The 17,454-nt window shown below is 41.5% G+C and overlaps 1 protein-coding gene across 14 annotated transcripts in view; it reads right to left on the bottom strand.

Moving 5' to 3' along the window:
- Positions 1-17,454, bottom strand: part of Ppfibp2 (PPFIA binding protein 2) — a 148,678-nt gene that overhangs the window by 95,301 nt on the left and 35,923 nt on the right. For all 14 annotated transcript variants that reach the window (XM_023708141.1, XM_023708140.1, XM_004647863.3 and 11 more), the window contains one exon: positions 3,855-4,066. In XM_023708141.1, the coding sequence (XP_023563909.1) occupies positions 3,855-4,066 (212 nt within the window). The remainder of the gene's footprint in view (positions 1-3,854; positions 4,067-17,454) is intronic.

The following is a 17,454-nucleotide window of genomic DNA, read 5'->3' as shown; positions in this document are numbered from 1 at the left end:
AAACACTTTTTGAGGGCTAAAAAGAAAAGAAGGAGTCTGTGATGTTATCCACAATCATGGATTTACCCTGGGGCTGCATGTCCTCTAGACATCTTGTTAGTGAGATATAAACTTCTTCATTGTTTGTACCCATTTACTAGAGAATGTCTGGCAACTGATAGAGACCTTGTGATGCTGAGCTGGACTCTATCAGACCAACAATACAACAAAGCAACAATACAACAAGACTGACAATACAACTCCGAAGCACGTGAAAAAGCCAGCCTGTCTACAGATGAGAGACACACACACACAAAGAATGCACAAATGATGTGAACAAGAAGGCCTGGGCCAAGCCTGCTTAATCCTTCAAACTGCTCACTAATTCTAACTTCAACCCAAACCCACAAGATTCTTTTCAAAAAATAATAAAAATGAATCTTTGTGATTAAACCAGTATTTCTTAAACTTTAATGTGTGCATCAATCACCTGAAGATGGCTTAGTTGGTGTAGGATAGAGGTTTGCATTCCACATTTTTCACAAGCTACTATGGGATACCAAAGCTGCTGCACCATAACCTTGTATAGCAAAGGCTTCTAGCAAAATGGACAGATCTAAATGCCCAGTGAGTTTGTCCAGTACTCCAAATTTTATTTTCATACAGATAAGAACTAGTGTGGAATGTGTGCATAAATGTAAACTGACGTGAGGGCTGCAGGACCCGAAATATGGACAGGCCATCTCTGTTCAGAATCAAAACCGTAACGTTCAGCTCCAATGTCTCGCAATGTTTATATGAACTTCTGACCCCCTAAAAAGTACACCATTCATAGGCTGCTGAGGGCCATAATTACTCTAAAAGACTTACGAATGTGGTAACTTTTAGGAAAACTTTCTCTCCCCAACCTCTGTAAATAATGCCAAAACAACTCTGCAAGCCATTTTCTCAACCAGCACATTGAGTGCCTTTGGATCAAAAATACTTTTAATGTATTTCCAGCAAGTTTTTTTAAAAAGTTAGATCCATTTATCATACTGCATACTAAAAATTACTGATGAATTAAAAGTTAACCATAAGATAAAACATCACACCATAAACCTGTTGGAGACACAAGCAAATAGTTATTTGATCTGAGATTAAGAAACACTTTTTGAGGGCTAAAAAGAAAAGAAGGAACCCAAACAGAAAAGACTACATGGAATTCATTATAACTTTAAAAAATTATATTCCTTAAAAATCTCCATAAACAGAATTGTGTTTAAAAAGGAAAATATCTGGCACAAAACGAAGGGGTAGTAACAGGTCAGTCAGATACTTGAGCGCTAAAATCCTAATAGAACAAAGTACACAGAGTGGGACCAGGTGAGGGCGGGACAGGCCCACCCAAGAGGCTCCAGGTAAACTCCAGGGTGAGGGCAGGGTAGGTGCAGAGCAATTGTTTGACCTACCCAGTATAATGGCCTGAGTTCAATCCCTGGTTCTGCCAAAAGAAAAAAAAAAGAAAAAGAAAATTCTCTATTGGGAGGTTATTTCCATCCTTTCAAGGGCCAGTCAAATAGCTCAACAGGTTAAAGCTGCTGCAAGAAAGCACAGAGATGGGCTGGTGAGATGGCTCAGTGGTCTAAAGCACCTACTTAGAACAAGCTTAGCAAAGCACAGGGACTGCGGTTCAATCCCCCAGCACCACATGCCAGCCAGCCCCACCCCCTGGTGGGCTAAGCTGGCCACACACACACACACACACACACACACACACAAATCCTTTCAATGTATTAGTATATTAGTAAATTATTGTATCTGAGAAATGTATATAGAACAGAACATCTTTTAGATAGTGTGAAATTATTGAAAGAGAGAATGACAAAAAGCTTTTATAGACTCTTGTGATTACATTGTGTTTGTGTGCTTGAATGGTTTGTATCTGGATGTTCCCCCAAAGCCTCATGCCATCATGGGGAGCACTTCTGGAGTTTGTGATTAATTCATGGGCCAAAGCTGGGATTAGGGGGGCGAGTGCTACACCCGCCCTGGGGCGGACGCCCTACACTCAATATAAAGGAGCGAAAGAGGTTCCTCTCTGCTGCTGCGCCTCCCTTTTTCTCTTGCTGCTTTTGCTGTTTTTTGCCGCCATGAACAGCTGCCCTTTGCCATGTGCCTCTCTGCTTTGGAGCCAGCCGAGTATGGACGGAAACCTCCACAAACTGTGAGCTAAATAAACTTTTCCTTCCTTAATTTTAGGTGTCAGGTAATTTTTTCCCAGCAATAAAAAAAAAAGAACCAAGACACATGAACAGTTCAGGACACTCTCCCCATTTTAATGTTAGAAAACTGAAAACTGATTTAATTTCACAGGCAAGCTTCCCCTTCACTGTCCAAGGTAACATGCACAGGTGCCAGCCATCAGAGGCATGGCCAACTTTAGGAACTATTATTCTGCTTACCATCCTGATCTAGGTTTATGACACAGAACACCAGGTATACCGCCTACATAATGAAAATATTGAATAACGCATATAATGAATATCATGAAGAACTGTTCAGTGTTTAAAATAAGGCACAAGGATGCAACTATATTGACAGAGGCCTCTGAAACAGAAAGTAGTCTAGGCCATCTGGGACATAGCCTGTCTAATCACACCTGACAATGGCCTCTGGACAAGGATGTCCCAGTGTCCTTGGTTTGTGGTCTTCAATATCAAGCCTCTGCTCCCAGTTTAATGCCCCTGTTCCTGTCTTCCCACCTCTATGCACACTTTTGAATCAGGTCTGGAAGACTCTAGATTTAGAAGACTACAACTCAGACTTCATCCTTAAACCATGCTTAGGGTAACACACTTTCTTCCTCTGGCTTCCAGCATCCTGCCTCTCCGCCGGCCTTGGATAGTTGCATTCCAGATGGCCTCCTCAACAGGCCAGCTCTTGGGGAACGGGGTAATAGCTCGGTGGTCTAAGTGCCTGCCTGGCAAGAACAAGGACCCAGGTTCAATCCCCAGTACCACAGGCCATGCCGGCCCTGGACCCCTGAGCCCCCAGATATGTGCTGCAAGCCACCAAAACCAGGCATGGTGACATATATCTGTAAACCCAGCACTGGGGAGGCTGAGAAAGGAGGATCACTACAAGTCTAAGCTGCATAGTGAGATCCTATATCAAATAAATAAATAAATAAATAAATAAATGACTAAAAATGAGGGTGGGGAGATAGCTCAACGGCACGGCTCTTTCCTGGTAAGAAATGAGTAGGCTAGCTCTTCATTTTATTTACTCACAGACACTACTAGTATCTTTAAGTCAAACTGGTGGACTTTATAAGGAAGCAGATGGGTAACCAAAGCTATAATAGATTTACAGCTTGGTTACCCGTCTGCTTTCCCTAGAGATGAACAAGCCTACATGCCTAGTCTAGATAGCAGGCAAAGGAGAATTAAATTTTCACTCCATTCTAGGGACAGGACTTAGTTCTAGGGTAAGAAGTAGTAGCAGAAGTAACAAAATGGAGTAAACAGGCTACAGATTGTGTTACGAATAAAGGGGTAAGGGACCCAGTTACCAGTACAAAACCCCAGTCAGGAATTATAACTCAATAAGCAGTACATGTAATCCTAGGGCTGAGGGATCTTCCACATTTACCTTTCTCTGTTTAGGCACTTCTTTTTGCATAGGCAGATAGTGTATTTTAAATTACTACTTGACTGGGCTTTGGCCTACTATTAGGCATGACCAACCAGAAGGAGCTGGCTGTGGCTGGATGGGAAACAAGAAAGGCTGGAGAGTGTACGAATGGGTCAACAGCCCTAGCCAGCGGTGGCATTCCATAGGCTACATGATGATTTTTCTCACTGTTTCCCCAATCAGGCCACTGACCAACTCACCAAGCTGTCTTCAAACCATTCTTTTATGTAGGCAGCTGTCGGGCCAGGGACCTGACTCAGGAGAGCTGCCCTCTCCTGAGGCAGATCCAGCATCTCCAGGGCCAGTCTCAAGTCCTCGATGAGGTGGAGCACTGGGAAGGGGCTCTTATAGGCTGGGGAAGACAGTCCAGGCTCGCAGGTGCCATCACTAATGTCGGTACCTGATTTAGTACCTGAAACAACAGAGAGTGAGAAACCTCAGTAAGATGGGTGGAGCCCAAAATCAATTAACAGGTCAAGAGCAGAGGCAGTAAAAGGAGGGCAGGCTTGATAAGTCTAGAAGCATCCTTCTGCCTTGGCAGAATCACTCACAGTGTAAACTCTACAGAAATTGTGTTTATGTGATCTGGGCTGGACATCTATCTTAGAAAGAGGTGTAACAGAAGTGTGTAACAGCCCACTGAGGCTCATGCATGATGACTGCACACTCAGACAAGTGGAAGAACGCAGCAAGCCTTCACCAGTGACAGACACATTCTAGTTAAATTAGTGGGGTCCCACTCTCCACCTTTCAGGCGAATTTGGTTGTCTTCCTTTAAGCTACCAGGGCAGATTACACAGATGGCCACCAAGTTGCGTCCATTCCACACGCATTTTTCTCCCTTCATCAAGAGGTAGATCCTGAACTTAGATGTTCCTATCATGAGAATTCAATGGATGTGACTGGGCCAGGGCTGGGCCTGGCCTGCCAAAAGGTCTAATGTAGTTTCTACTCTTCCTCTCTGACCCTAACCCATTCCATAAGAAAGCTCAGTTACCCTGATAGAAAGGAAGCCCCAACTGTCCCAGCCACAGTGACAGACATGAGCAAGAGGCCACTTAGGACACCCCAGCCCAAATGAGCCACCCCAGCTAACACCATATGGGCTAATGAGATAACCCTGCTGGGAACTACCACAGTCACAAAAGTTGTGGCTGTATTAAGCCTCTATATTTGGATAGTGTATTTCAAAACAATAGACAACAACTAATATCCTCATTTTGGTGGTAGTTTAATCAGAATCTCTCTGGATATTCCCAATTGGGAGATCTCCATGTTTCCTACTATCTTCTTGGAAACTTGAGTTAATTATTACTATAAGCAATTGGTTGAAGGTTGACAGTCTTACTCTACTTTTGGCCATTTTTCCCCCTGAGGCTTAGAAATTCTTACCAACTTTATATTGGGTTAACAATTAACTGTTATTGAGTCTTATGTATCACGTCGGCCCACACAATGACATATCTGCGAGTCCAGGTTAGACTTAGTTGAGCTCCTCATGCTTTCTACCTGGTAGTGAAGTGAGATATGACCGAGTACCTGCACATATAATTCAGTGACTACACAGACAGCAAATGCCCGTATATCCTTAGAGATCTGGGCAACTGAGTCCATGTTTTCTAATTGATGAACCCAAACTGAGACTTCTTGCATTCCTAACCCCCATCATTTAAGAAAAACAAAAAAATATTCTTAAGTACTGTGATATATTTATTTCAAATCAAAATTAGGGAGACACAGCCTAACAAAGAATTTCTGTGCTTCTCTTAACAATTAAAATACTTTAGAATATACAGTTTAGACGTAGTACTAAGGCATTTGGATTGCTTATAAGGCCAAGAGGATAAAATATCTTAAATCAGGACTCGTTTAGAAAATGTGAGCTGTTGGGCTATTAGGCTTATGGGTACACTACAGATCCAATATCTAATTTTTGTTCCCAGGAGCCAAATTTCTATTTGCTAGATAGTTTGGGAAAGAAAAATCCACAGTGAAGCCAACAATTACTGTAATATCTGATTACCAATTTGCTTTCTGAAGCTGTACGATAGCAGGAATTATGGATCAAAAACCTCTTCCAAGCCTTTATACTGTATGCAGGGTACTCACCCTTGGGTGGGCATAGCACTCACACCCTTAATCCAAGCAGTGGACCAGGAATCAATCACAAAGTCTAAAGCCCATCCCCCAAGACTGCAGCAGGCTTTGGGAGGACATCTAGACAGAAACTATAAGACACATGTCTGTCTAAATAGACGATACCAAAGTGTGTGTGTGTAATATATATATCACTGTCACTGATGAGGATCTGGATCATATAAGCTACAGAGAGACAGAGAAAGAGAAAGAGAGAGAGAGAGAGAGAGAGAGAGAGAGAGAGAGAGAGAGAGAGAGAGAGAACCTTGTATATTAATAGGAAAACTATTAATAGGAAAACTAGCCAAGTCATTTCTCAAACCTCAAATAAAGTTTTTATACGGATAACCCTATAAAAACAAATACGGAAGTAAAATGTTTTCTCACTAGTAAACACATTTTAAAATGACATTTAAGTAGGGCCTGTGATATAGCTCAGCGGTCTAAGTGCCTGCTTAGAAAATCACAGGGACTGGGTTTGATCCCTGGCTCCACATGCAGCAGCACTGGCCTTCCCCCGGGCACGCTGCACTAGCCACCAAGGCTGGGCATGGTGGTGTTCGCCTGTAATCCCAGCACTTGGGAGGCTGAAAACAGAAGGATCACGAGGGGTCTAAGTATATAGTGGGGCCCTGTACCAAATACATAAATAAAATAAAGTGACATTTAATTTTTCCTTATTGTTATGGTTTATATCTAGTTGTCCCCCCAAAGCCTCATGCAGTCATGGGGTGGGGATTTCTAGAGTTTGTGATTAACTCTTCACCCACTGGGATTATATGTGATCCAAGGCTGGGATTGTGGGTTTTAATACTGCTGGGATTATGGGTGTGAGTACTTCCCCCAGCCTGGGGCAGAACTAATGCCCTCTGCCCTTTGCCATTCTGCCTTGGAGCCAGCTGAGTATGAAGTGAAACCTCCAGTGACTGTGAGCTAAACAAATCTTTCCTTCCTTTTTTTTTTTTTTTTTTAATTTTAGTAAGGATCTACTACGGGACTCGTAGCGATCCACCTGTGTTCAGCCTGCCAAATAGCTGGGATTACTGTGCACGCCACCTCACGCAGTCTCAATCACCAAAAGTCTCAGCTGGCCCCAGGGCCGGGGCCCGTACGGCAGGCCAGGGGATGAAACTCCCGGCCCCTGCATCTGCCCAAGCAGGCACATTAATCCGCTGAGCTACTTGGCCAGCCCTCCTTCCTTCATTTTGAGTGTCGGGTATTTTGTCCCAGCAATGAGAGAAGAGTAACTGAGACAGCGTCAACAGTAATATTCAAAATATCTTCATCATGACACTTCATTATCTAAACCAAATGCCTTCATAGCAGGACTTCATCATTCTAATTGTCAGATGTAAAAGACTGGGCCGGGGAGAGGTCAGCAGAATCAGCACCTGGCTGGCACACAAGGTCCTGAGCTGCATCCCAGGTACTGAAGAAAAAAGAAAAAAGTAAAAGATTTATGGAGAACTGACGGAAGCATTATGATCTTTTAGAATAATAATGACACAATAGATTTGGTTTCCTTTCAAATTGCCTCTATTTTGATGACAAAAAAAACAACAACCCAATAAGAAAGAAAATACCTGGCTGCTATTGGCTCATTTGTTGAGAGCTTTGTTTCGTTGAAGCCTTCCAAATATGGCATAAAAATATAAGTCCTGAGAGACAGAAAGACATTTCATACCTTGGATTTAGAATGCTATGCTGCAACTAAGCGACTAGGCCTTTCTCCATGAAGTAAGAAACCATATGACTTCAGACTTGTTGCATCTATTTCAAAAAGTAACCGGAATGTCACCTTCGATAATTGGTTCACTAGTTACTCGTCACTACATTTGCTAAAAGAACACCAGTTGGCCAGCCCAGGAACTATTCACAAGAACAAAGCTGAGATTTCTGGAAAGAAAACATGTTGCAAGTTCACAGTAGAGAAATGTATAGTACAATCTTCAGCTTTTAGAGAGCCTTCATATTGGCTTCCTAGATGGAAAAGAGAAGGAAGATAGTACTCATGTCAAAATTACATCAGGGTGATACAACTGGTAGTGAAGCTGGGCATGGCGGTGCATGTCTGTAATCTCTGCACTCAGGAGGCTGAAGCAGGAGGATCCTGTTAGTTCGACGTCAGCCTGTGCTACATCCAGGCTAGCTTGGACTACACAGTGAGACACTGTCTCAACACACACACACACACACACACACACACACACACTCCTCAAACAATGAACAGTGAATCCTCAACACAAATGAAACCAGAAGTGGTCACATTTTACAAAATGAAAGGTGGAGTAGATAAGGTTGAGTTATGCAGCAATATGACATTTTGCTATGACATTTTTGCGATAGCATTTTGCTACCACAGACAAAGCTTTGGCCAATGGCTGTTTTACTCAATCCGAAACATGTCAGACATAAGTAGTTTCATAATTTACAAATAACAAGCACAAAATACCAGAGAGAGGGGCTGGTGAGATGGCTCAGTGGTCTAAAGCACCTACTTAGAACAAGCTTAGCAAAGCACAGGGACCACGGTTCAATCCCCCAGCACCACATGCCAGCCCGCCCGCCCCCTGGTGGGCTGAGCTGGTCACACACACACACACACACACACACACACACATAAATTAAAAAAAAAAAAAATACCACAGAGAAATTTCTTAGATTGGGACTGCAACTGATAAATAATCAGTTACAACAAAGGAAGAGCAGAATGGATCTGCCCAAAGAACTCAAAAGGATTCTGCTGCAGACCTGTGAACAGACAAGTGAAGCATCACAGGAACCTCCTAAGAAAACAGGAAGACCAGCCTGAGGCTTAGGAGACTCTGCATGTTAGTAAAACATGTTAACATATATATACATGCATGTTAATGTATACATACAAACTCTATGAGAAATCAAAATGAGAGGCCTCTGCACACCACAAGCATAGTGATAAATTCATACTATGTACTTATTAATAAAGCCCTAAACCAGAAATCAACACAAATGCACACACAATAGTCCAGAGTGACATGACACCTAAGGCCCAGCCTTAGCAAAAGCAGACTGTCCCAAAGGCTCAGTCCCACACCCCACACATTCCCTGAAGATGAGTGGCCCCATGAAAAAAGCTACAGCCACAGGGAGAAACAAGTTGGAACAGAAGGACCATATACAGCAATTAAGAAAATATGGGCGCTCATGCTGGGAGTAAAAGAGGAACATAAGCAAAACAACAGATCAATACTGTGCTGGCAAAGATTGCAGCCCATCACGAAAATTCACCCTAGAAACAACATAGTGAAAGTGAAGAACACAGAAGATAGAGAGGAAACTTCCAATCAACCAGAACCAGAAGACAGATTCAATTAAACTGTCAACAAGCTTCCCACAAAATAATTACAAGTAGCCTGCTACCTATGAGCCTATACAAAATGAACTATACTTCAAGATTAAGAATATGTAAAACCTTTTTAGATGATGATGAATAAAGTTGTTACTAAAAGAATTATCGTTATAGAAAGAATTTAAGGCAGCAAGAAAAAGCACTAAGCTAAAGCCATTAGGGACCGGGGCGGGAGCACTAAGATGAGAGATGATTGCTAAAATTGTTGGTTAGAAAATGTGAATGACCCCTCCTAGTATTGCAGTTACGAGGACCAAATATCTTACACCCATGTTTCTGCTCATGGTCTCAGAGATCATGGCCCTGCTCAGCCGGCTCCAAAACAAGAACACAGTGAAGAGAATGGTAGAGGGCGAATTGCTCAGCTGACAGGAGCCCGCGAGCAGAGCCAAGGACCAGCTCAGGAAGGAAGGGACCAGGACCAGATACAGACCCCCGAGGGCCACCCACCATCACTTATCCCTACACGTCATGTCTTACTAATTCCTGAGGTAGTTTCTGAGCCAATCAAGTTCACAGGTAGGCTTAACACACACCACAGCCTTCAACTAAAAAATAATAGTGATTTAAAATTAATACATTAGAATACTAACAAAAATAATGCAGAAGATGGGTCAGTCAGTCTGACAGTCAGGTATTCTTAAAAAGGAAGACAAATATTATTCTTTAAAGAAATTACCTTTAGTCTTCATTTTAAAGATGCATATTAAAAATATAAAGATAAAAAACAGATAAGTGTTTAACTTTCTAACATGATTTAAAAATAAAAACTTGATCAATGCCTCAGAAGCTAGCAAGGCAAAACCAAAAAAGTTGCAAGAAAAATTGGAGAGATCCATATGCCAAATAGATACAGTAATGACAAATATATTGAACTCACCTGTCGGAATCTCACAATTCAGACAATAGAACAACAGAAATCCAGCTATTCATGTCACCAGAATAGAATTATGAACCTGGGTGCCTGCAATCCTAGCAGTCTGGGAGGATGAGGCAAGAGGATCACAAGCTTGAGCCCAACCTGAGCAACTTAGTGACTTAATGAGACTGTCTCACTACACACACACACACACACACACACACACACACACAGAGACAGACAGACAGACAGACAGACAGACAGACAGACTTTTCTCTCATTGCTGGGACAAAATACCCAAGACACAAAATAATTAAGGAAGGAAAGGTTTATTTAGCTCATAGTTTGTGAATGTTTCAGTTCGTACTTGGCTGGCTCCAAGGCACAGTGGCACATGGGAGAGGGCAGCAGTTCATGGCAGAAGAAAACAGCAGAACAGCCAGCCTCTCTCCCTTCCTCGGACTGCCTTCAGGCCATCTGGCCCAGGGCGGGTGTAGCACTCACACCCATAATCCCGGCACTGGATCATGAATTAAGCACAAACTCTAGAAGTCTGCCACGCCATGACTGCACGAATCTTTGACGAGACACCTCGATACAAACCATAACAATATACATGTGTACAAATGTCCATAGATAGAAACAGTCAGGATTGCAGCTCCGTGATCCTGGGGTTCAAATCCCAGTATTGGGGGGGGGGACAACAGAAACACACACACACAAAATAAACATGATTCAAATTACTAACAAATAAAGTGTTCAAAAAAAGATAAAACAAAGAAGTCCACACACATTAGAACAGTTGAGGACACAGCTGAGTGATGCAATTTTTGTCTAGCATGTAGTAGTGGGCCTTAAATTCAATCTTTAGCACTGCAGAAAAAAAAAAAAAAAAAAAGATTCCCAGACTGGCGTTTAAACCACTGAGCTATCTCCCCAGCCCAGGATTCCAAATTTCCATAAGAATTCCATTTACTGGCACAGGTACTTTATTCAAAAGGATAAAAACAGTCACAAACAAGCAATTACTAGGTAAAATAACAAGCAAAAGCCATCTGTATACATCTATACAGAAATTAAATTGATAGAGAAAAGTACAGGCTAAAATGATTTCATAATTCATTCCATTAAACACTGAGCAACTAAATAATTCTAGTCTAACAAACTATTTTGTCAAGTTTATTTAGAAAAGAGAGTATTCCCTAGCTCCCTTTATAAGGAGAACCTATCAAGAAAACTTTCAGATCAGAATTTGAATATTCACTACTTCTCTCCTCCCCAACAAATTGTATAATTAAAGATCTTGTCCACCACCAATAAAAATTATAGGCTGTCTCTACCAAAAAAATTAAATATATACACCCTAAACAAAAGAATACAAAACTAAACCTCATATATGTTATTAAAAAAAATAATACCATGTCATGATTATCTGTCTTGGGAAATGATAGATCAACAGAACCCCAAAAGAAAATAAAGGGCTGGTGAGATGGCTCAGTGGTCTAAAGCACCTACTTAGAACAAGCTTAGCAAAGCACAGGGACCACGGTTCAATCCCCCAGCACCACATGCCAGCCAGCCCCGCCCCCTGGTGGGCTGAGCTGGCCACACACAAATAAATGAATAAATAAATAAATAAATAAAAGTTTAAAAAAAAAAAGACCTTGTACCAAATAAATTAAAATTAAAAAAAAAAAAAAGAAAGAAAGAAAATAAAAGTGATGACCTAGGACAACAATGAGGGACAGAAAGAGATTAGTGACACCCCCCTTTAGAGAACCCATTTTGTTAAAGCACACAGAAAGCACTTATTCAAAACTGAATGTATATCATGCCACATGGGAAGGCACAGCAAAAATCAAGAACTATTAAGGCTTGCTAAAGCTTGAATGTGTCCTCCAAAGTCATGCGTCAGCAACTGAACTCCAACGCAGCAGGGTAGAGCGGTGGGTGGGGCTCGCTCACACGCCAGAGGCACCTGGCTGGGTGAATGCTTTACCACGGGAACGGGTCAGTGAGCACACGATTGGGTTTTAATAAGAGGCTGAGTTCTGCCCCAATTCTCCATCTAAATCATACACTGTCACCATTCGGCCTTCTGGCATCACATGGTGACTCAAGACACCCCTATCAGATGCCACTGCCTGGTATTAAGAGTTCTCTGCCTCCGCAACGGTGCAGGGTAATCCTTCTATTATAAATTACGCAGCACAAAGTGAACTAAACTATTTCTGTCTTCACATTTCTGCAGGGAAAAAGCAGAGAGGCCACATTTGTAGACTCTACCCTCTCTCTCTCTGCACTCAACTCATTTTCCCTAAAAGAAGATTTCTCCTAACTAGAGAGATGAAGGCACGAATTCTTTCTCAGTCCAGCTGCTCATCTTCTGGATGAGTCACTGTCTTTGGCGGAAGCTTTCTGAAACCACCTACAAAATGGAAGTTTGCAGCATGAAGCTATGCTCAATTTGGGGTACATGTGTAGGATGGGTGGTATTTATGACCCTAATTACAGATTTAAGTCAAGCCAATTTCTCAAGTCAATAATGTAACAGAGCTGATACTTTGAACTCTCTATGATCCTCTGTGTCTATTCTTCAACTTGTTTCAAAGTGATCAGAGAAACAAAGGAAAGTTATTTACTGATCAGTGCAGTGGCTATAATAATACCCCCCACACACAAAGATTTCAACATCCTAACCCTAGAACCTGTCCGTGTGTTATTCAACGTGGTGAAAGGTATTTTACCAGGTTTAGGCTGTTGAGATGGAGGTGGGGGAGACCTTAATTGTATGAGTTTCTTAGGTGAGAAAGATGCAATGGGAGGACTCAACCTTCAGCTGCTGGCTCTGAAAAGGGAGGGATGGACCAAGAGCCAAGGAATGACAAAAGCCCTCTTAATAGCTACAGAACAGGGCCTGATGAGCTAGCTTAGTAGAGTAAGTGCTTGCCTGGCAAGCACAGGGTCCTGAGTGCAATCCCTGGTACCAAAAAAAGAGAGAGAGAGAGAGAGAGAGAGAGAGAGAGAGAGAGAGAGAGAGCACGCAAAAGGAAGTTCTTTGAAAGTGATAATAAAAAAGGGTGAGACAGCATACTTATAATCCCAGTATTTGGAGACTGAGGCAGAAGGATTATAAATTTGAGGCTACACAGCAAGTTCAATTCCAGCCTAGACTACTTAGTGAGACCTTGTCTCTAAAAAAACAACAAAAACAAAAAAGTCATCTCTGATAAAGTTGATTAAAACTAGAGAAAAGAATAAAATATTAAGAATAAAAACCAAGATATAACAAGTATAGTAAATCTTAAAATGGAATGTTGTTGGCCAACAAAATTAAAATCCTCCACAAAATGTACATATTCCTAGAAAAATATAATTTGGCAAGAATCAAGTAAGAATAAATTAATGCCTGATCACTCACAACCCTTAAAAAAGAAAGGAAATCCTTCAACAAGAAAACAGATCCACATGGCTTTGCAGGTCAGTTCCTATTCTATAGAAAGTATTTAAAGAATAAATACTTCAATTCCAGTCATCTCCAACTCTCTCAGAACAGAAATGAGGTCAAGCTCCAGTCACGACTCTCTCAGCCTAAATCCTGAATGGGAAACAGACAAGTTTAGATTCTGGTGCTCTGTGACTGATTAACTGCTCTCTGCTGGTCCACCTCAGAGAAGTCGTGGACAAGTTCAGGTAAGGACTGTTTAGAGTGTTCAGAGCACAGACATATCCATCATTGTCCATTAACACCACAGCGGTCAGGGACCTAAGTGAATTACCTCAGACGTGAGCAGAACCTTTTATGCTCCCGCAAACTTTTTTTTTTTGTTTTAAACAAACGCAGGCACCAATCATGGCAGAAAGGCCCAGCAGACAGGGCAACCTCTTTTTTAACTGTTATAAACCAGACTCCTTTTAACTATTCCTTATCACGGGGAACAGCTTGTAGATAACTGCATAAATAACCTTCTGCCATAGCAAGGAGGAATAAGAGATCCTCTGTGTTCCGGACCACATGGCTCGCTGGTTCTATGCCAGAAGCAGCCTGACAGAGGAGTCACCAAGCCTGTTAGCGCACAAATTAAGCCTTATGTCTAATTAGCATCCATGGCCATTGCTCTGTGCTATCCAGAGGGATACAATTAAGAAATACATAGTTCAATTTCAACCATCCACAGTGTAATTCAATTGTAGTGTTAACTGCAGACAGAATCACAGCAGCTAATGAGGAGAAAGATTAAACCAAAGATCAACATCCTACTGGAAGCTCTAACAATGGACTTTTGTATTAGCAACAAAATCATTATTGACACTGGTTCTAGGCCCTTCCATGGCCACCTCTTCTAGACCTTGACATAAAATTTGAGGGATCGAACACTTGACACACACACTCATTCATACTTCACAAACTTATATTTACAAGAGGGTTATGTGACAATCCTGTTTACAAAGCATCTACACTTACAAGAACTGATATTTATTTCTTAACTGCCCCACGTCTCTGAATACCTTGAGATGACGGTGACGTGACTATGGTTCTGGAGCTGGGGAATATTTGCCACCTGTGTCTTAGAATGCACACTCCAGAGTACTTCTGGTCTGTCCATATATAGGGACTGATAATCACTGGCCTGTTTTCACTAACTGGGGGAGGGGGACAGATACTTTTTTTGTTTCAAAAGTTAACTACATTAATATATGCTCAAGTAAAATACAATTTTCAGAGGAAGAGTTTTGGCAAGTAAAGAGTAACTGATTATAATACAGAATCATTATAAAGGGAATTTTCTTGACATGTAATAATTGTAAATGATCACTACTGAAGGGACTGCATTTATTTTAGCAGCTGAGTGTGACGTGTTGTGTAAGTGGCTACTATTTGATGTACACAAAGCCCATAAAAATTTCATTGATATAAGTGATAAGTCCATTGGTAAAACATGGCAGAATACAGTCCCTGGGTTCTTATTTGGGTACTTCAACACATGCAAAAGCAGTGGTAGTGATGCCTGATATCACTCAACCTCAATCAAAAAAAATACAACAAGGAAGATTTAAATATTCATACAAAAATATTATTTCTGCAGAATCTACAGTCTTATAACACAGTTTCAAACTTTGTTTTAGCTGGGCTTTTTTTCTCTTTTTTTTTGTATTTTAGGGAAGGGTCTACAGGGTGTTCAAGGTCTTACTACTAGATTGGACTTGTAGTGATCAGGCCCATTTTACAGCCTCCCAAGAGCTGGGATTACAGATGTGTGCCACCACGCCCAGTCTCAGCTACTGGCAGTGAGTCCCAGGGGTGGGGCTGGCATGGCAGGCCCAGGGATCTGGCTGTAGCTGGGCCATTGTTAAAGCAAAACTCTTACATGGAAAAAATAGTGTTTAATGAGATGAGAACACATCTGCTCTAGCTAAGGGGTTGTAAGCAAGACTTTAGCAGCATCTTCTTCTCATTTGATTCCTTTCTCCTATTGAAAATCCAAACACAAACAAAAAAGTCAACCCAGAAATAAAGCAACTAGAAGAGAGTCAGATGGTCCTGAATTCAAATCTTGGTTCTTCCACTTACTATGACTTTGAGTAACAAGAATAGTATTATGCGCTGAGATGGTGACTGAGACTGGGTGTGGTGGAGCACGCCTGTAATCCCAGCACTGGGGAGGCTGAAAACCAGGAAGGCTCACTACAAGTGTGATCTGTGTAGTCAGACCCTGTAGACCCTGCACTGAATACATAAAAAGCCCAAAAGTATTACTACTAATGTCAATAACAAACCAATTGAGCACTTGCTTAGTGCCGGGCATTATTCTAAGTGCCTTATTTGCATTAATTTAATCCTAGCAATGATATGAGATAGGTACTATTACTCCACTATTTCATCTATAAAGATACTACTGCTCAGAAGAATTAAAGATCACTGAAACCCCAACAGCCTAATCTTATAGGTTACATTAATAGCCACAAAAATTCTTGACCTCTTTACTCATGTTGAAAATGTCCTGAACGGAACTTAATAATTATCTCTGTTTTCATTAAGAATAGCATCGAATGTGTGTCCTCCAAATACTAACAACCTCAGTGTGGAACTATGTGTCAGGTCGCTCCTGTGAAATGACAGTACGCGTTAATTACAACTCAGGAGAGTTCACAGGATGTACAAACTTCTAGACCTTCAAAACATAACTAGTGATTTGATATTTCAAAGAATCTTCTAAACAGAGGCATAAATATAAAAATTAATAAATGAAGTTCAGTACACAAATACTATATATAAAAAACCAGTATGCCTAATCAGTGGCATTTTATTCACAGAAGTACATATGATATACATATGACAAAGGCTAATTAAACACCTATTCTACAGTGCAGAAGAATCAAGGCCCCGCTGATACGGTAGCAATGATAGTGTCCTTGTGGAGCCTACACTCAGGTGCAGGAGGCAGACAATAAACAGGGAGGCCAACACGAGAATAATAATGTTCACTCTTGACACTTTCTTCTCAGTGTCATTAAAGACCATAACCTAGACTAAGACGTCCGAATCTGTGGAGACTCTGGAAAGTAGGCTATTACTCTCAAGGGCACTTCTATTTGTGAAGAAATTAAGAGCCTGAGAGATGAGAAAAAGACTGCATTACAGTGCCACCCATGACAACACGAAGCTATGAGATGCACACAAGCGCTCTGACCGCAGGCTCTAACACCCAGAACTCTACACGGCTCAGATCTATTTGTGCAATGAGAAAGAAAAGTGCATTCCTATAAATGGGCAGTGCCAGGGGTCCTGAGCGCTCCATGCAGAACAGCCCTTGCCTTCTTTCCCCACCTCCAGGCACTGCTCATACCCGAGGGAGCTAAGTCTTGATTAAGCAAGAAGGCCACTCTGAACTGTACCAGATACAGGAAGAAAACCTGGGAGGTTCTAGAAAGATGGTTCACAATGGACTTATTACAGCCAATTCAATTTTCTCATTCCCATCAAAGAATGCATCAGGGCCGGGGAGATAGCTCAGTAGAATAAGTGCTTGCTTCGGAAGCGCAAGGTCCTGAGTTCAATCCCTGGTACCGCAAAAATGAAATAAAAAAGGAATGCATCAGCTAGAAAAGCTAAGTGGCAGTCGTTCCAAGGAAGCAATATCTTGTTGGATCCTTTCTAGACTGTCTTCTATCAGCAAATGCAAACATTAAAACCAAACACTGGAGGTAGATAAAAAAGCAACATGATATAAAAACAATTTCACATTAAGTAAATCTACATAAAACTGCCTCCTGTCTCCTAAACACACTGAATATCCGCTGGGGAAGTGAGAAGACACAGATTAGGTAAGTCTGTGTCTTAGAAAAGTCTGCTCAATTTCAAGTTTCAACTCTACTCTAATAAGCATGTGTGCTCTGAAAAATTTACAAAAGAATC

Source organism: Octodon degus, unplaced genomic scaffold (assembly GCF_000260255.1).
Source record: "Octodon degus isolate 3935 unplaced genomic scaffold, OctDeg1.0 scaffold00334, whole genome shotgun sequence".
NCBI lineage: Eukaryota > Metazoa > Chordata > Mammalia > Rodentia > Octodontidae > Octodon > Octodon degus.
The sequence above is the reverse complement of the archived record's forward strand: the minus strand, read 5'-3'. Positions and strand labels throughout refer to the sequence as shown.